Source organism: Choloepus didactylus, chromosome 22, assembly GCF_015220235.1.
Source record: "Choloepus didactylus isolate mChoDid1 chromosome 22, mChoDid1.pri, whole genome shotgun sequence".
Lineage (NCBI taxonomy): Eukaryota > Metazoa > Chordata > Mammalia > Pilosa > Megalonychidae > Choloepus > Choloepus didactylus.
This window is the reverse complement of record NC_051328.1, coordinates 12,016,356-12,036,057: the sequence shown is the minus strand read 5'-3', so window position 1 is coordinate 12,036,057 and position 19,702 is coordinate 12,016,356. Positions and strand designations below refer to the sequence as shown.

The following is a 19,702-nucleotide window of genomic DNA, read 5'->3' as shown; positions in this document are numbered from 1 at the left end:
TCATTTCGCCAAGGATTTTCTTCCTCAGAACTTCTGGGCTCCAGAAATCCTGATCCAGAAAGAGTTGAGGGATTTGCATTTTCTGCAGTCCTCTAGCAGTTTGGGTGAAGGTGACCTGCAGATTGAGCTTTTAGAAATGTCTCTGGGCTGGGGATTAGGAAGGCAAAGATGCAGCTGCTAAGCCCCCTTGTGGAGTTGGCCTGTCAGCAGGGGCCCCGCGGGCAGCAGCTGCAGCTGCCACTGTGGGGTGTGAGGCTGTGTGCAGCCGGCTTCCCTAAGGTGGCCGGGCCCATAATTATTTGCAACAGCAGACTCTACTGAGGCTCGGGGTAGGGGGTTGATTTTCCTCCCTGAGGTCTGGGGGGTGGGGTAGTGGTGAGAGGGGGGTCACCTCCCAGATGAAATTTCTCCTCTAATAGCTTGAGAGACCAACTCATTGATATGGCAAATAAACCTAGAATCTCGGTATGTAGAGCAAAAGAGAATCTTAGAAATAATTTGACTCTTCTTTTAGTACTTAGGAAAACTGAGGCTCAGAGAGAGGGGGAATACTTGCTCAAGGTTACACAGTGGTGCTAAAGACAAGACGGGGTGCAGACCTGCCTCTCTGAATAGAGGCAGCTCTCAGTGAGCCAGGGGTTGGCACACCCCACACGGCAGGAGGCACACTTACACTGGCTGGCACCACACCCAGGAAAAGCCATCCCAGGACACGGTCATTCACACTGGACTCCCTGCCACCCTAAGGCCTGACCCAGCTCCCACCCTGGCCAGCCTTCTCTGGGGACATTCTCTACCAGGTGTCAGCCAAAGGCTTGGGGATAAACTGAGCCCCCTCTCTATCATGGTTCTTACACCAAAGAAAACACGGAGAACTTTCTTTGTACAGAAAATTACCTCCCTAAAAGCCTGGGAAGCACTGTTTCAGGCAGAGCCAGCTTCACTGGTGCACAGCCTCCACAGTCACCCAGGGCCCCTACGCATGGAAGGGCCCCACGCTTGGTTTAACGTTCTGCTGTCACCATCTTGAAATTCTTAATGAGCTTTGGACAAGGGGCCCTGCATTTTCATTTTGCACTGGGCCCTGCAAATTGTGTAGATAATCCTGGTTTCAGGACATAAAAAACAGGTTCAGCAGGCTCCTTTGTCAGCCTGCAGAATTCCCAAGTGGTTAGCCCCAGGAAATGCAAGAAAGACCTGTGACTTGCCTTGGCCAATGCCTCCTTTCCCTGTGGACTGGGCCCCTCTCTAAGTCATTCAGAGCAGGGGGCTCAGGCAGCTTGGCTGACCACTGACTTCAGAGAGAGCAGACCCCCACTGAGACCCTCTCTGTGCCGTCATCACCTTCCACCTTGCCTTCCACTAACACAGCCAGAGGCCACTCAGAACAGGACACGGGCAGCAGCTAAAGCCCGGGGGTCCAACGGAAATGGAGCAAAGCGGAGCCTGGGCTCCAAGATCTACTGGGGGTAGGAAACAGCCAAAGAAGGCTGGATGATTCCCAGAGCACCATGAATCAGTTTCCTTTTGCAATAAGCTGGGTCCCCAATGCCAAGATGAATTTGGCAGGAAACGGTGGCAAACAAGGGTAAAGCAGTGGCAAGTGGGGGGTTAGTGATACCCGGGGCACATGGGTGTTTAGACCTTGGACTCAATGTGGCGAGTCCAGCTGGCACTCAGGCGAGGGGCACGGAGCAGACTGCAGGCCCCACGTGTGCTGAGAACCCAACTGCACTGTGGCCAGGAGCTCCGGGCCCTTCCGCCTCACAGGGAAGGCTCGGTCCTCAACTGGCACCCACCTTCTGAGCCCCTTCGAGAGCGGACACCCTTCACCTCCACGACAAGCTGCTTCTCCCACCGACGCTACTTACATGACGATGAGGGCAGCGTCTTGCGAGTAATCCAGCAGAATCTCATTCAGCCTCACCTGGCGAAGGGACTGGGGCGAGGGAAAGCCAAGTGGTCATTTCCAGCATTCTCCTGAGCGGTAACTCCCCGCCCCCACCCCCACCCCCAAGCCCAGGCGCCTCTTTTTACGTTGCCAACTGGATACATGACTCATTCTCCCTGAATTATTCTATGCTCTCAGCCTCCAGAAAGGTAGGGGGCCCTCCCAGAATGTGAGTGCCAAGCTCACCTCCTCCGAGGAGCCTTCCTTAGTTTTTCCTTGCCTGACTTTATTACTGTGACTGCCAGGAGATGGGGGAGACAGAGCACTTCGACTCTGGAAGTACTGGGTTCAAATCTCAGCCCTGATATTTCATAGCAGAGAGAACCTGAACAAGTTATTTGCCCCCCTGAGCTCCACTTGTAAAATGGCTATAATAATGCACTCCCCGGGGGAACTTGGGGAGGATTCAACAAGATAAATGCCAAAGGACCAAGCACTGGAGAAGAGGCAAGTGGGCTCGGAGTGGGGACTGGGCACACCTCTTCCTCCATAACGGAGCAGCAAGAACCTCCTTCAGACACTGTAGTTTATTTAGCTTTTTCCAAAGAGCTTTCTGTGAGCCTTTTGGGGCAGGGCCTCCAGGGCAGACAGATTGGAGAATTCTCCAAAGCTTGTGCAGCAGGGGGGAAGAGGGGACTCCCTCCCACCCTAAGACCTGTCTCCAAGTTGTTCAGAAAGGATTTACACTCAGGATCTGACAGAGGATGGACACCCCAATTTAAGAGAAGGGAAAACCCAGAGGAAGTAAGTTGCCTTAGATCAAGGTTTCTTAACTCCCGCACTATTGATACTTTGGGCCAGAAAATTCTTTGTTGTGGGGACTGTGCTGTGCGTTGTAGGGTGTTTGGCAGCACCCCTGGCCTCCACCAACTAGATACTGGTAAGGCCCCCACCCCCACCCCACCGCCAACCACTGTCTGGAGCCCACGGGGAGCAGAAGGGAGCTCTCCCTCCCCACCTCCCACAGCAGCTCGCCCCCCCTCCTTGGCCACAGCAGCCATTTTAAGAAGCGCAGACACACACACACACACACACACACACACACACACACACACACAGCCCTTACTGGAGTCCTGGAGAAGCCATAAAGCCGTGTGGCAAGGCAGAGGACATTAGGCTTTGGGCCAGGCCTGTGGACTAACGGGACACGCTTTTGACAAAGCACCAGGTGGTGTGTCCCAGCTCCACGCAGAGCTTGACCATGTCGCTATGGGACAATCATACCCCAACTCGCGCTTGTCTCACTAATCTCAGCCGCCAGGCCCAGAGCAGAGAAGGACAGAGAGAGGGAGCGCAGGCAGCCCCGCCGCAGCCAGGCCCTTCTCCACCCTGCACCTTGGTTCTGTTCCTGTTAATCTCCTCATCCGAGATCTTCCAGGGGCAGTCCCGCCTCATCTCGCTGACGGTGGCCTCGTCCTTGAAGCCATCGTTCAGGCGGAAGGGGGCAACCATATCCTCGAACCGCTTGGTGCTGGGGACAGAGAAGGAGGTGAGACGGGGTGAGAAGGCCCAGTTTCCAGGGAGCCAGGGCTCAAGAGGGGGAGGGCGGTGGGTGCCACGGGGACACACTTCTCAGGCTGAAACCCGCTCTGAGTTGTTTACGGCAAAGCAGCTTCTGCACTGACGGAAGCGCTGCCGGGTGGGTCTGACATTCAACCCAGCTTCCACCAGGCCTCCAGGGCCTCCGATGTGGGACCCACCCTCCACTCACTGCCTCATTCAGCAGAGATTCCCTGAGCATCTCTGGGCTCCAGGCTTTGTGCCAGATACCGAGATGATAAGAATGAATGAATCAGACCATGTCCTCCCTCACCATAGAGTACACGGTCTGCCTGGGTGATAGAGAAATAGGCAGATAAATACAAAGAGGATGTTTTATAAAGGAACAAGCTGAGCCCTGGGACAGAATAACAGGGGTGGGGAAGGCCTCTCTGGGACCTGAGAGGCGGTCTTGCTACAGCCAGCTGTGCACAGGGCTGGGGGTGCTGAGCCAAAGAACTGACAGGTGCAAAGGCCCCGAGGCAGGACTGTGCTTGGCCGGCCACGGGAGCAACAAGGGGGCCAGTGTGGCTGGACAAAGTGAAGGCAGGGGGAGTGGGGGGAGGTGAGGACGGAGAGGCATGAGGGCCAGGTATTTCCGGCCAGGTACATCTCACTAGATATTTGCCCTAGTGAGATGGGACGCTGTTGGAGGGTCTTCGGACTGACGTTTCTAAGGATAAGAATTTAGGACTGGTTGGCATTCGGATGAAGCCAGCTGAAGCCTCTGGGCAGCTGAGCTCACCTGGGGAGAGAGTGAAGAGAGAGAAGGCAAGAGGGGCCTGGGCTGAGCCCTGAGGGGGCCAGCAAGTATAAGTCAATAAAAGAGGAAGAGCTGCAAATGAACTGAGAAAGAAGGACCAGGGGGGTAGGAGGAAACCAGGACAGGACCCGGCTTTAGGAAGCCCAAAGAAGGACGTGTTTCAAGAAGGATCGCTGTGTCAAATGCAGCAGAGAGGTGGAGAAAGAGGACAGAAATGGTGAATTTGGCAGCAGGAAGTCACTGATGACGCTGATGAGAGTGGTTTCAGACAGAGGAGTGGTGGGGACGGAAGCCTCGAGAATGCGGGGAGGGGGAAGGTGGAGGGAAGGAGCAAAAGCACCTCTTTGGAGAAGCACATGCAGGGAGGAGAGAAATGGCCCGGGAGCTGGAGGCACATGGACGATCTGGCAAAGGAGGGGTTTTTAAAGCTGAGATGCTAGATGGGGTCTTTATGCACGCCCACGCTGTCCTCACCGCCTGGAATGTCCTCTGTTCATCGAGGTCTTTCTGAAATGCTGCTTTGCCCCTCCTCCTACAGAAACCACTCTTCTCTTTTGCATTCTGGTCCATCTCTGCTGCATTCTGACAGCACTTACCTTCCCCCAGCCTGCACTTAAGGCAGGTAAATGCTGGAGGGCAAGGGCTGTACCCCATGCACCCCGTAGCCATATAACGCTGCTGTTCACCCTTCCCTTTATTTTTTACTTCTTTTCTCCTCATCTCCATTTCCTTCCCTTTCTAGGACACCACTGGGAGATGAGGATGTGGAGAAGGAAGGGCTAGGAGGTCAGGATGGACCTGGTTTTATAGAGGACATAGAGTACTAGAAAACTTCCCGTAAATTGATTCACAGAAAGCAAATCCTATTGTAAATGTCTTATTTTAAGAATGGGACATTGAATCATGTTTAAGGCAAAAAACCCTTTCTGACCCTATAATTGATCCTTGCTACTAATTCACGTAGGGGTTTGCTTAAAGTCTGCTCAGTTGGGGTTGTGTGGAGGGAGGGGGGAAGTGACAGCCCAAACGGCTCAATGTCTTACTTTTTCCCCACTCCCAGCTCGAGGGTGTCAACATGCCGTTGAGTTCTGCAACTGCCATGCCCAGGGCACCACTCGGCCCTTGGAGGGGAAGTGCCTCTGCCACAGGGCCTGATCTGGGGCCTGTGACTTTAGTCCACAGTCAACTGGACCAATGATAGACAAGAAACAAGCTGCTTGGTGACCTTGACCTTGGCCCAGCAGGAAAGAACGAGCTGGGAGGGTCCTAGCCCTTTTTCAGGAATTCTAAGGCAACACCGGAGAAGGAGGCAATTGACAGTGGAGATGGAACTGCAAGGAAAGGTCGAGATGCAGAGAGAGCTCAGAGGCCGTGAGAAAGCAGAAGCCACCAGAGATGGACACCACTGCACTGACCCTGGGCTGGCGTGGGCGTGAAGCACGTTACGTGGATCGCCTCTGAGACAGTGGTTCTCAGTGTGGGGTCCCCAGCAGCCGTGGCACCACTGCAGCGTTTGTTAGAGATGCAGATTCCCAGGCCCCACCCCAGAGCTACTGAATCCATCTCTGTGCTTTCACAAGCACTTCAGGTGACTCTGCTGCACATACTGCCTTATGAAGATGCTCGGGAGTTGGAGAAAATTTAGAAAACCAGTCATCTTCATAGGTCAAACCAGCCTTCTGGGAAAAGCAAGCAGCAGGGGCTCATGCAGTATGGAGCCAGCAACTGCCTTGACCCCTAGAAATGTGGGTGGGTCGGTGGGGACCCTTGGCAGATGAAACGTCAGCAGCTGCTTGAGTTGCAGAGCTCAGCCACAGCCTGTCACCCAGTGAGAGCTGAAGAAATTGGAGCTCAGGAAGCCACATGAGCCTTCATCGGCTGCCAAGACCAGGTGTGTTTCTGGCAAAGGCCAGTAGGGCAGAGAGAAGAAAACCCAAACAAGAAAATAAATGGCAGCAAACTTCTTCTCTTTCTTCCTCTTTCTTTCCTTATTTCCTCACCCGCTGGGAGCATGATCCCCTTAGCTCTTGGTGTGCCAGGGGAAAAGGGGTGACAGGCTGACGTGTCTGCAGGACACACAGCCGGCCCTTCTGCTCGGAACCGCCAATGCAGAAAACTCACTGCTCAGCCCGCGGCTTCTGGTTGATGTCAGGAAGGACCTGAACTTCGTGGAATCCCAGTCGGAACTTGCTCAGCAGAGAAATGATCCTGGAAGACACACCAAGATTTTAAAAAATGTATTCATCCATTCAATGAATGGAAGGCCTGCTGAGGGTATGAGCAAAACAGCTCAAACCCTGCCCTCACCGTGTTTACATTCTAAGATGGGGAAGGAGGAGGGACAGACAATGAACAAATGAAAGCTGATAAAGTAGGTCTGGTGATCAATCGTTGCCATGAGGAGAAATCATTGATCAGTATCTCCTAAGTATCTGGGGACCAGGTCTGCACAAGTGTGCCCTGAATGTTAATATGTCTATACATCTGGATGTCTTGTAACAATGCAGATTGATTCGGTTGGTCTGGGGAATGGCCTGTCCACAGACCACGCTTTGAGTAGATAAAGGAAATTACAGTAGCAAGGAAACAAAGAGAACACACAAAGATTACAAAGAACCACAAATAGCAAGCCAGATGGCAGTTGACTTTGCATCTACCCCAACAGGGGAGAAAAAGCCAATAGTGGTTTTTAGCAGTCAGGGAAGACTTCACAGAGGAGGCGGCGATTCTGCCTGGACAGTTCTTGGTGGGTAAAATTGTCATAGGCCAAAGAGGGTGGGACGGGGGGATGCCCACTTAGGCATCATCCGAGGAGCCTTCGAAAACCACACCTGCCCTAGCCCAGGCCACCCACTGGATCAGAATCCCTGGGCAGGCTATGTGTTTTTTTTATAATGCCTCAGGTGATTCTGATGTGCCTGCCTGGTTAAGGAACCCTGGACTGGGGAAGGGGAGGGGACAGCCCAGAAGGAGAAGTCTAGATGAGCAAAAGCCCAGGGTGTAGGGAGCAGAGTGGGAACTGAGGGGGCCTGGCAGGACTGGAGCACAGAAAGGAGGGGAGATGAGCCTGAATGGCGAGCAATCAAGAGCTGCCGGCTCAGCTTTGGCTTGATCAGCGGTCAAGCCACTACTGGTTCCGGAACTTGGGGAGCGGAATTAGGAAAGCAGGGCTGTGGGCACCTTCGTCTGGGTGTGCCGCGGGGGGTCGGCAGGCCTGGGCCCAGCTCCGGGGTCACGAGGAGAGCAGAGAACATGGCCCATCACAAGACGCTTGGAAGCAGAAGAGGTGGCACTGGAGTTTTCACAACCTTCACGTGAAGGACAAGCCATTCCCAAGCGGGGACATGGCCTTGAGCAAAACTAAACCTACTGAACCAAGCTTTGATTCGGTTCTGGAAACGGAAACCGAGCATGCAAAGAGGCCTTTGTGGCTTATTTACTCTCTGGAGATCACAGAGAAGCCAGAGGCTGTGTTCCACCAGCATAAGCTTCCTCAGTCCTGCTGAGAAGGGGCCTTCTTGATGGAGAGGTTTTAAATGGGGATTACAAAGAAAGCATGTTGCCTGGGACACCCATAACTCACAAAGCGGGTGACTGGAGAGGGGCGACTGTGGGATGTAACCCTGACCTAGACTCCGGGTGAGGGGAGTGCCGGGGGGCCACATGACACCCTGCCCCTCCCAGCCTGAAGCCTGGGATCCTTGCAAAGGGTACCCGAGTAGGTGTCTTCTCTTTTGCTGATCAGTGGAGTGGCCTTGGGCAAATGCCTCTTCCTTCCCAATTGGTCTGTACCCTCCAGTGGCATTTTCAGGCCTGACCTTCCTCCATCCCGTGACCTCTGACCTCTGGCCTCCCCTCTCTGCACACGCATGCCGCCTGCCAGACTCCCACCTGGCTTGCTGTTTACTCGCTTTACACTGAAAGCAGCTCAAATTCTCATGTAGGCAAATTTCAAGAGGAAATTTTAGATCACAGCTTTAAAAAAAAGCCAGCATCTCTTGCCAGAAAGAGGTGACCAACAAACCCATGTAAATAAACCAGTGCAACTAAATGTTGACCAGACGCTGTTGCCTGCTACACCTCTGAGCCCAGGCTTGCTTGCTCTTGCTTGAAAAGGGAGATCAGCAAGGGCCACCGAGCAGAAAGACAGGTCAACAGGACCCTGAGACTGTCTCCTTCAGAATAATCCACAGAAGTGAAAGCGAAGAGATTCAGTGGTATTTGTGACCCCATCCCCTGACCATGAGTGTCGTCGCCAAAGCCCGAGTCCTGAGCTCCTGGGAGACTGCCCTGATGGGTTCTCACCCCATCTCATTCCTCAGGAGAATGCCTTCTCCATTCCTCATTTTGCACAAGTTTCTCCTTGAGGAGATTCATGATTTTAAGATTTAACACATCTCCCCGTCAGGGCTGGGACTGGGGCATCTGTATCTTATCCAAGGGGGACAGGAAACCAAAACAGCTTCTGAAATGGAGAGAAACCTGGTCCTGCCCAGGGCTCCACTCACTGCCTGTGACCTGGGGGAGCTGAGCCCTGGGCTTTGGGACAATCCCAGGTGGGGAGAGGAAGGTCCTGGGTGGAGCTGAGACTGCGGTTGCTGGTTCTGTGCCACCCCCATGCCGCCACCGTCCCCCAACTTACGCCTTTCTCTCCTGGTCCATCCTGTTGATCTGGCCCCCGACGAACACACGGACCCTGCACTTGCTCCACCTCTTCCTGCGGCCGAGGAGGTAGGGGATGAGGAGGGTGAGGCCTGGCAAGGAGGGTCCCCGTGAGCCAACAGGAAAACAGGTGCAGGACAAGGCACGACAGAATGGGGCAGGGCCCCCAGGTTCCCCGCCCGCTCTGCCACCAGCAGCCCCTCCCGGCTCTGGGCCTCAGTTTTCCCATCTGCATAATGAGCACGACAGACTAAACCAGAGTTGCACATAGTATGCTGTGGGCCAGGGTTTATCTGGCCTGCACGATGTTTTTAAACAAACAAGCTTGCAGGACATTCTAGATTTTTGGTACATCTTGAGACTGAAAATTTGCTGAAAACTGAGCTTATGTTCCACGTTCCTGTATGACCCCTACGGTAGCCTGCGCCCTCCCACCTCTCCACACAAGGCCAAGGGCTAGCTGTCATTTATCACTGCATAATCCTGGGCAAGCTACCTCACCACTCTGTGCCTCAGTTTCCTTATCTGTAAAGAGGGGTTAATAATAAAAGTTCCTACTGGGCACTGCATGGTTAACACATGCAAAACCCTCAGTGTCAGGCATTTAGGAAGTGTCAGTGTACATGAGCTATAAGTCATAGGATCTATGCTGCTAGAGCAGAGACATTTTCTATCTATGACTATCAAAAATGGGAACAATAAAAGCCCAAGAGTCACATGTTTTAAGAAAAATGGGAGAGAGCATATTTCTCCATGAAGTGAAGAACATTTTACAGCTTTCCTGTGCACATGTCCATCTCCCCAGATGTGCTGTGTACTTGTGACCCTCGCTGTCCAGTCTGAAGGTTCTATCTCACATTGACCTCAGCTTCTCCCTTAAACTGGTGGGGCCCAGCCAGGCTCCCCTGAGCTCAGTGGTGGGCCCAGGGGTCTCCAGTCCCCTTTGCTGGGCTCTGCTGACCCACCAGAGAGGCTCTGACGAGAGCAAGCCTGGAGGGGCAGGCCACGACAGGGCCGAGGCATGGCGGAGGTGGGGCACTGACCTCCATCGTCAAACAGCCAGTAGATGTCGATGGTCTTCTTGCCCTGCTCCGACTGGAAGATGGTGCTGGCCTGCTCCTCCTGCACCTGGGCCTCGGGGTCCACTGCAGGAGCGGAGGGGCAGGTCAGGGCAGAGCCGGAGCCCTGAGAGGAAGAGGCAGCCTGCCGGGGCGGCCATTGGGAAGGGACTGACCAGGGCACCACTGGTGCCTCTTCTGACCTGAGACTCAATTCAAGGAGCCAGGGTTGGGATGCCAGTGCAGGCAGGTGGCCCCCTCTCCTGGCGCCCACCTTCTCTCTCCCAGGATTCCCATGGGGATTTCCAGAGCCCTTTGGGGCAGCCCACGGTGGGGCCAGCATGCTTTCTGTGGCTTCCTGTTTTTTTAAAAAACTTCTCGTGCCCCTCACAAATGCCCCCAGGAGCCCTTAGATCCTGCGATGTGAGGTTTCCCTGTTCCCCAGAGTGGCAGTGGGACAGGACTAAAGCAGAGCCCCATGACCTGCCTCCCTGCCCTCCCTGCCTGTATCATTTCAGAATGGCCAGAGGGGCTCTGAGAGGAGTGGGACCTCGGTGGGTTCCCGGGTCGGCTGGGTATGAATTCCCCACCAAGGCTGGCTGGTGCCTGGCAGTCTTTAATCCCGGCCAAGCCCCCAGTTACCCAACCCCAGGTTTCAAGGAAAACCCTTCTGCCTTTGCCTGAGTGCCCACGTGGCCTGCCGCTAGCTGTCCCCCGGGGTGAGAGTGCACTGACAGGCACCGAAGACAGACGGCCTGGCCCCGAGGGCACTGGCTCCCTTGCTGTCCTCCGCAGGGTCAAACACAGGGTTAACTGCAAAAAGAATGGGGGTGAGGTGGGGGGTGTTTGCAGGCTCTCCTGGACTAGGGGTGCTTCTGGGCTCCTTCCCTACCCAGCCCGACCCGGCCCCCGCCTCCCTCTGACCTGCCCCTGCTCCTTGTCATCACACCCCAGCCACCCCAGCCTTCCTCCTGCTCCTCGCACACGCCAAGCTCATTCCCGCTCAGGGCTGTAGTGATCCCCTGAGCCAGGAACACTCTTTCCCCAAACCTCCCTGTGGCTGGCTCCTCCTCAGCCTTCAGTTCTCTGCAAAAGGCCCCCTCCTCAGAGAAGCTTTCCCTGACCACCCCCAGCCCCAGTGGGCCCTCCTCTGCCGGTCTCTTCAGAACTCTCATCACTATCTGAAATCGCTCATGTGACCACTTGTTGCTATCTGCTCTCCCCCCGGGAGGGTCAGCTCCTAGAGGACAGTGGCTTTGCTTTGTTCCCAGCACCTAGCGGGGAGGGTGGGTCCTGCTCTGTAAGTATCTGTTGCATGAATGGCTGAAATTCTCCAACAAAGATTTGTCGGCCATCTGCTCTGTGCCCGGTGCCCTGGGCACACGGTGACGTGGACGGATATGATCTGGCCCCTGCCTGCAGGGAACACTGAGTCCACGCCTTCCAGGTCCCCCAGCAGACCACCCCCTCCCTCCCCATTTGGGGAGTATATTTTCTTTCTTTCACAATTGTAAATATTGTTAAATCAGAGTCAGCTTATTCATATGGCTTTCAAACATAAAGCACTTCCCTACTCTGTGCCCCAGAGATGGTCTTCCGGACCAAAATGTCCAGCTTCCTGGGCCTCTGTGGGTATTTTCATATTTTTGGTGTCTTTGCATGCCTCTCCTCTCTTTTCCTCTTCCCTCTCTTGGATCCTTTCCATCCCACCTGGTTACAAAAGCCATCGGCCATGATCTGGAGCTCTGAGTTCCAGTCGTGGCTCAAGTGTGTGATCCTGTCCTTGAATGGGTTACTTCCCTTTTCTGGGCCTCAGTTTCCCCATTTGGAAACCTGGTGACCTCAAGGGGCTATCAAGGGCCGATTTTCCAGGAGTCTGTGACTAACCTTTCCCTCTCTTCCTTCCACCATGTAAATATTTGGAATTCTGGAACTTCCTGGGAACCTGCTCTGGTATTGGAGGGGCGGGCACTGCACAGGTGCGGCGTGGACTCTCTGTGCGCTGTATACTCACTGTGCGCCTGCATCGCCTCCGAGACGTTGAGCCCCTCCTGCAGCCTCATGACACACACGCCGTAGTTGAAATCAAAAGCGTCACTGCAGTGAGAGGAGGTGGGCTAAGGCTCCTCCAGGTCCCAGCCTCCCATGGGGTCTGGAGTTGGCCCTGCCTCCCACCATGTCCTTTCCCCTCTCTGCGCCTCAGTTTCCCCATCTGTATAATGGGCAGGCAGGACCCCTCTAACTCTACGGTTTGTGTCACTCAGGATTCTGTGGAGCCTGCACTGGGGGGAAACCAAGTCAGGCCTGTCTTGGAGCAAGACCCTGTCCTCCTGATCCATCTGATAATCCTCCCAGCCTTGCCAACAGAGTTGAGGTTGGGAATTATCATCCCCACTTCACAGATGCTGAAACTGAGTTTTGGGAAGGAACTGGGCATGCTCATACAGCTATGGAAGAGGCCAACTGGGTTTAGAATCCAGAATTCTTGAATTCCAAAGCCAGAGCAGGCTCTTTCCACTGTACCACACCGTCTCACTTTAACAACTGAGGCTATGAAGCCTGGGAGCAGGCAGACACATAGGAATGGCCTCACTCCTGGAGGTTGGGTGTTATCTAGAAGACTCCTGCCCCCACAACATATTTACTGCCTGGTTGACTTTGCCCAAAAGTCCACCTTAGGGTTTGCTCTAATGGGCTAAGCATTGCCCTCTCTGGGCTCCCTTAATTACACATCCCAGTGCCCAGCATTTTGAAGTCTTGGAGTGTTGGCACCCAGGGGGAGGGGAGAACTGAAACCAAGTACTCCACCACCTCCTGCTGTGATTTTGTTGGAGGCAGCTCAGGTCCTCTGCTCAGGGTCACACAGCTGGTCCACAGCCCACCTGGAAGCAGGTCCCAGCTCCCCAGGGTGCTGCCCCATGTATTTTAATGCTGCTGCACCCTGCTTTTCCGTATAACATTATCAGAAACACAACTCAAGTGGGGCTTTAATTGACCTTGCACAGCCAGGGCTAAAGGAGAAAGATTTTGGATGAACCCTGAAAATCTCCAGAGAGTTCTGCCCCTTGGCCCCATTCCCTAAGCTTGTCACCTCCCTGGGGGCCTGGTTGTCACGGATGTGCTCAGTGGCACTGCCTCAGAGCTCAGAGCCGGCTACCTGCGGGTCTTCTGTGGCCCACAGTTGGGCACGAGGTTTTCACTTAAAAACCCACATCTTCAGCTTCTCTGAAAAATGAGAAGATCTGGCAATACTGGACCCACATTTCTGTGTGACCACATCTGGCTGGAGTCAAGTAGCAGCTGCTCTCTCCAGCTCACCAGAGCCCCCTGCACTCTCTATTGTCTCACATATGGCCCACTTCTCTCTTGGGGTAACACACCTGATTCCTGCTGACCCATAGGCAAGGGTGGGGGGCCCTCGGCCTGTCTGTTTCTTCCTCAACTTTGAGCCAATGGACTTCCAGCTTCCCACAGCACCCACTGCTTCCCATCCATCTTTCAACACCCGGAAAACCTGGAAGGCCCAGATCGACAGACCCCCGGCTGCCACCTCCCCTGCCCCCGACTCACTGCAGGATGCCTATGTAGTCTTCCACTGTCGCTGGGTGAGCTGACTGCCAGTTCTTCTGGAATCCGGCCACCAGGATGTTGGGCTTCATTCTCCCGAGACCTGCAGCCTGCAAGACATTGGGGGGTGGGAGGCTGTCAGAGGGGCAGGGCTGGAGAGTGGGCCTCACGGCTCGCTCTGTGCTGCAACTGGCAAGGGCTGTCTCTCGGCCCTGGGCAGCCTCCCATCCATGCAGCAAGGGCTCAGGAGAGGCAGCCCTGTCACGGTCCCATCCACCTGGACTCAGCCACGAGACAGGCAAAGTGACGGGCAAAGGTATCCCAGGCAGCTTCCCTGAGCCTGGGCCAACATCCATTAGTTCTGGATTACCCCAGATCCTGCTTCTCCAACAAGTTATTTCTCATAACAAGAGACTTAGATGTCAAGCTTGAAGTATTCCTGGGTCATCTAATCCGTACATCTTTTATATTTCTCTTTTTTAATTTTGAGAACTATTTAAAACTTTTGGAAAGGATTCACTCAGAATTAACAACTATTATTACTTTATGCTTTGCATTTTACAGATGAGAAAATCAAGCAGTAAAATGAATTGCCTGGTGAAATGTTCTAGAATTTGGTCCAGGTGGTGCTTATAAAACCACAGGGTAGTGTCTACATAGGTAAAAATGCATTGAATTGAATACTCAATGTTTTTGCACTTAACTGTCTGTAAATTATAACTCAAAAAAAAAAGAAAAAAAGAACTGCCCCAGGCCACTTGTGGGCTTCCGAGCAGGTTTCTCCAGACCGCTGTCGCTCACAGAAATGATCTGAATCGGCACATCTGAAGGAGCAAGAAGAGGGGGGCTCCTCAAGCAGCCAAAGGGGTTTGGGCCGGGCCTCGGGCCTTCCCGCCCGCCGGGACGCCACCCCGGGGCTCGGGCGTCACCCCACCTGCAGGAGGATCTGGACGCCGCTTCTCAGGTCCTCGGCGATGACGTCCGAGTAGAAGGCCTTGATCTTCCTCTTGATCAGCCACTTGGTGTGCCCGCCGGCGATGAGCCGCAGCTCGGGCAGCCTCTGTTTGCGGGGTCCCTGTGGGCCCATGGCGGAGGTGGGGGGAGGTCGGGGACTTCCCTCCCCCCCGGCCTGAGGTCCAGCCCCTCTCCTGCCCCGGAGGCTTCCCCATGCGTCCGGCAGCACCCAGAGGTGCCTGCTTTCCTCTCAGAGTTAGGGGAGGAAAGAAGAGAAGGGTCGTGGAGGGAGGAGGCAGGTGTGAGGCAGAGCAGTAGGGGACAAGGGAGTGAGAGGGGCAGGGAGGGGGTGAGAACTAGCTCTGCCTGCTCCCACTCCCTCTATCCCCACCCCATGGGTGGGCATTGCACCCAGGCTCCCCCTGAGGAATAGGGGCTGCCCCGCCTCCAGGGGGACTCACGATGAGCACGTGGCCACAGATCATCAGGCTGACATTCCGAGTGAAGGTGCCCACGAAGTCCACCAGGGCTGGGCGGAAGTTGGGGGGCCCGGTGAGCACCAGGCACTGGGGGCTGAGCAGAGGCAGGGAAGAAGAAGGAGCCATAATGAGAGGGCCCATAAGGCCTGGCCACTACTACAGGCACCTTCCAGGTCACCCTTCTCTGGACAAAGCAAACCTCGGGCAAGTGGCTTTGTCTTCCCGGCTGTGACTCAAGGGGACTTTGGGACCGCTTCAGCTCCCAGGTCCTTGGAGGCCACCACGCTAGGTCTCCCTCGTCCTTCCTGCTTGGGCCACCACCCTACCCGAGCCCCCTGGTGCTCCTGCTCTGCTAGGCATGGTGGTGGGAGCCTGGGGGTCCTGCATTTCAGACCCACTGTAGGACTCAGACACTCTGCACCATGAGGCAGTGGAGGGTCACGGGCCACTACCAGACTAAGTCGGAGCCACAAAATTGGCCACTTGGCTGTGTGACCTGGGGCCTGTTACTTAGCCTCTCTGTGCCCCAGTGGTCTCATCTGTGAACAGGGTTAATGTCACGTACTCCCAAATTCTTGCAAAGGTGCATGAGGCACATGGCTCTGAGCCTGGCTCGCATAAGCATGCCATCAATAGGCACTGCCTATTATTATCACTATTACATGTCTCCTCACTGCTGGGAAGGGTATGATGAACCCACAATTCTCTTTGCAGAGGTGGGGACCCAGCTTTGAAGAGTGTCAAGTCTCTTCATAGTCACCATTGTTACTATTGGTAATTACTAGTGGAAATGACAGGACTTGCACCCAACTGCCCTGATCTAGCCCTTTGAGTTTGCATTGCTTGTTCTGCAAGGAAACTGAGGCACAGAGGAGCACTTGACTTGGTTGGCCCCCATCAGGCCATGTCCACCCTGGTCGCCTGACTCCTAGGTGGGGCCGCTCCACTTCTGGTGCCCTCTGAGCAGGGGCTACCCCCACCCTGGGTCTGTCCACATCAGGTGACAGGGCCTGGCCCGGAGCCTCCTAGGTCCTGTGGGTCCTGGGCGGGTGCCCAGAGGCTCTGCTCACCGGTAGTTCTTGATGTGGTCCTCCACCTCGTTGAGGCCCACCGAGTGGCTCAGGGCCAGGTTGTAGGAGCCGGCCTGTACCGAGGAGCCCCAGTTCACCTCTGAGTAGGAACGCAGATAGAACCAGACTTGAAGATGGAGGGGGCGGGGGAGTGAGGGAGGTGGGTGCCAGCCTCTGGGTGCTGAGAGCCTGCTGGAGCAGGGCGGCCTGGTAGGTGGATGGCCTGCAGATCTGTTCTTAATGTAGGCAGGCCAGGGGCCCACTTATCTCATGCCTACATGTTACAAGTTACACTTTGAGAGAGTGAACTCTGCAAAATAGCCTCCTTGCTTGACAAACAGACATTCACCATGACCTGGAGGGCCAGGTTCGATATAGAGTTCCAGGCTTTCCTAGAGTTGAGCCTCCTGCCACAGATGGCTGCCACCTGTGACACCTGCCCACAGGCGGTGGGCACCCCAGCCCAGTGGCCAAGCTCTGTCCACATGCTCTTCAAATGGTCACCCCTTGGCCACCCCTCAAACCTGAACAGCACAGCAGCAGGGGCCCACCTTGGAGAGCACGGCCTGGGAAAAGGCCCATGTAGGCCCCAGCTGCCCACCCAGGGCTGGTTGGGCAGGGAATTCCAGGGTCCTGGGTGCCCGGGGGTGGTCTAGACACAGGGTTGTGGGCTCTGAGTGGGCACAACCCCCTTGGGCTCCTTGCCCCCTGGGGAAGGACAGGGCTGGGGGGACAGGGCTAGTAGGCGGAGGGGCAGGATGGTCCTCTTGGCTGCCAGGGGGAAGGCAATGGTCAAGGCCCAGCGGCAGGAGCTGCCTCCCCAGGCAGCCCGAGCCGGCTCACCTGGCTTCTTGTACAGCACGTAGAGCAGGAGGAAGAGGACAACGCCGATGGCGATGAGGGCCGCCCACCAGGTGAGAAGGAACATGATGACCACGGAGATGGTGGCCCCGAAAAGCGCCGCCCACTTGCTGTAGTACTGGAATGAGGGTCTCCACCCTGGGCCGGGGCACGGGACATCGGGCTCACCCAGCATGCCGAGCTATCGAGGCCAGAGCTGCCGGGCGGGGCCTGGGTGGCAGTGCCAGCAGTGCCCAGAGCTGGGGACCAAGCCTGTGTCCACCGGCCGTCTACACCAAGGGCACCTGCCCCCTGCCTCCTGGACTGGCCTGAAGGGCCCTGGGGAGGACACCCGGCCACCCTGGCCAGCATGCCACCATGTAGACAGGCCACGCCAAGCAAGAGGCATCCTGCTCTGGACAAATACAGTCCCAGGACCTCCAAGGCCAGCAACAGCTCAGACTCCCGTGGAGCCAGGGGGTGAGATGGAGGGAAAGGACAGGAACTGGGACCAGGTGACCAGGGTTCTGGTCTGCCTCCCACACCACCAGGCCATGCCAGGGCCACCACTGGTGACGGCCGCCACATGGCACATTCCAGGGGGAACCGAGCACACTGGGTAAGAGGTAGCCCAGCCACCAGCCCACTGGTGATGTGGGGTTCATTAGGAAAAAGTGCCTCTTCCTCAAGACTCCTTACTGCTATGTGCCAGAAAATGTTAATAATAGATATACAAATCTGGGATGGCTATAGTAGTGTAACTGAGAAATTAGGATTTAAGAATTACTATGATTATTCAATCAATATACAGATATTTCTTTTTACTTTCTGGTGTGTTAGAATAGCTGGAAGGAAATGCCTGAAATTGTTGAACTGTAATCCAAGTTGCCTTGATCTTTGATAATGATTGTATAACTATTTAGCCTTTATCTTGTGACCTTGTGATTGTAAAAACCTTGTCACTCATAACCCCCTTATCCGGTGTTTTCAACTTTAGAGTCTTAAAATCACAAAGGCAACCCCCTAATGTTAACAAAGGAATTGAGTCAGCTCAGAACTAACCACTGACTTGCTCTTGTACTGGTTAGCTTAGTTCTAGCACAGCTCCACTCCTTTACATCTGTAAATTGTTTCTGCTTATACTTGTTATTAAGACGGTAACAACTCCATCTCCCCTTGTTTGAGTCCATAAAAACCTTGAACTCCTTAGTCTCAGGGAGACAGCTTTTTAGACTGATGGGCCACCTGTGCTCCTGCTTCGCACCTGGCAATCAGCTCTTTTCTCCCTTTGAAACCCTGGGTCGCGGATCGGCTGGTTCACCTGGGGCTGAGCACCCACCGCTACGGTCCGGTATCAGCGGGAGTGGCGCCCCCTAGAGTGTGCAGGGCCCAACCTGCAGCACCACGTGCCAGCCTGGCTTTGATTTGGGGCCAGTCCCTTCCCTCTCTGCAAATCCTGTAAAACCAGTGGGGGAAGGGACTAGAAAAAGCTCCACAGGCTGTAAGTAGCATATGAATCCAGGTAAAGAGCCCACTTCAAATGCTTGATAAAGGACAGCTATGATGATGATGACGATGATTTGAATGTCTTTAATTGGCTTCAATTTGGGAAGTGGTCTGCCCACCTCGACCCACACGTCCCATGCCCTATCCCCTGGGTGCCTCCTCCATTTGAGGGGTGAGAGGTTTCTTACCCGGTGAGTTGGTGATGGAGGCGTGGAAGCAGCTGAAGTTGATGAGGGCGTAGGAGCACAGGAAAAAGTTGGAAATGATGGGCGCAATGGTGTTGAGCTCGGCTTCAGGGACCCAGGAAGAGAGCACAGTCCATGGGGTTACTCTGCCAAGGAACCACTGGATATCCCCCCTCACAGAGTGGGGGACCCCAGGCAGGTCCCCAAGGCTCAGTGAGTCTCAACCTCTTCATCTGTGAAATGGGCCCACTGTCTCGTAAACTGTAAACCACCACTTTTCAAATGCAGCCAACCAAGAAGGTGGATGGGAGTGAGGAGGGCGCCCATCAGGCTAGGGGATGGCCAAGGGCAGGAGCCGTCACACTTTTATGACCACACATTACAGTAAATACATGGCCCAGGACATGTGTCATCTTTTACCTGAAACTCCAAGACCACATCAGGATTCACCCAGCAGTGGTGACCTGCAGAAAAATTGGCTCCTTCCCTTCCCATCTCACTGTCCCCTGCTCCCCAAGATAAACAACTGCATGTGGATCCTTGTCTTGGGGTCTGCTTCTGGGAACCCAAAACAAGACCAGCCCCTCTTATGTCCTTCTGTACATGATTTCATGTTGTCACAAAACCCTGCTCCGGAGATCTGATATCAGAGTCCTTGGGCTGAAGTCCAGACAGAACCACCCAGATGAAAGGACACCAGCTGTGAGTCAGGGGTGGACTGCAGAGACCTGGGACCCTGGTGAGCAGGAAGTGGAGGTGGGTCCAGGGAACCCAGTCCTGACCAAATGTCTCCAACCCCTGGGTGTGTTCTCTCTATTTGGTTCAAGACCCAGGAGGGTCCAGAGTCTAGAATGTTCCCTTCAGTGAAAATGACTAAACTGTTAGGGTAAGTCCTGGACTGGCAAACCTGGCCCAGCAGTAAGGATTCAGCTGGATCAGGAAGGCACCTGCCAACCCAGAGAGGTTCAGCAGCAGCACCCCCAAACCTGCCCAGGGAGCCAGGGGCCAGGAGCACCACACCAAGGCACAGGGCTGCTGCCCCTGCTCCATGTGGCCACCTCTCTCCTGGTGAATGATGTCTGCCTGGCAAAGTAAATCAAGAAGCAACAGTATGTGTGCACATGTGTG

The 19,702-nt window shown here is 54.8% G+C and overlaps 1 protein-coding gene across 18 annotated transcripts in view; it reads right to left on the bottom strand.

Annotated features, from left to right (window-relative positions):
* The window catches only part of SLC12A3 (solute carrier family 12 member 3), a 39,106-nt gene that overhangs the window by 4,040 nt on the left and 15,364 nt on the right, over nucleotides 1-19,702 (bottom strand). For 10 of the 18 annotated variants that reach the window (XM_037816017.1, XM_037816013.1, XM_037816021.1 and 7 more), the window contains 13 exons: nucleotides 18,578-18,679; nucleotides 16,887-17,042; nucleotides 16,044-16,143; nucleotides 14,956-15,067; nucleotides 14,475-14,615; nucleotides 13,544-13,650; nucleotides 11,988-12,070; nucleotides 10,709-10,786; nucleotides 9,959-10,060; nucleotides 8,896-9,007; nucleotides 6,375-6,461; nucleotides 3,287-3,422; nucleotides 1,872-1,939 (listed from right to left, as the gene is read on the bottom strand). In XM_037816017.1, coding sequence (XP_037671945.1) covers nucleotides 1,872-1,939; nucleotides 3,287-3,422; nucleotides 6,375-6,461; nucleotides 8,896-9,007; nucleotides 9,959-10,060; nucleotides 10,709-10,786; nucleotides 11,988-12,070; nucleotides 13,544-13,650; nucleotides 14,475-14,615; nucleotides 14,956-15,067; nucleotides 16,044-16,143; nucleotides 16,887-17,042; nucleotides 18,578-18,679 — 1,384 coding nt within the window. Of the gene's footprint in view, nucleotides 1-1,871; nucleotides 1,940-3,286; nucleotides 3,423-6,374; nucleotides 6,462-8,895; nucleotides 9,008-9,958; nucleotides 10,061-10,653; nucleotides 10,787-11,987; nucleotides 12,071-13,543; nucleotides 13,651-14,474; nucleotides 14,616-14,955; nucleotides 15,068-16,043; nucleotides 16,144-16,886; nucleotides 17,043-18,577; nucleotides 18,680-19,702 lie in introns of those variants that run through there. The other 8 variants (XM_037816019.1, XM_037816015.1, XM_037816020.1 and 5 more) reach the window with 4 other exon arrangements.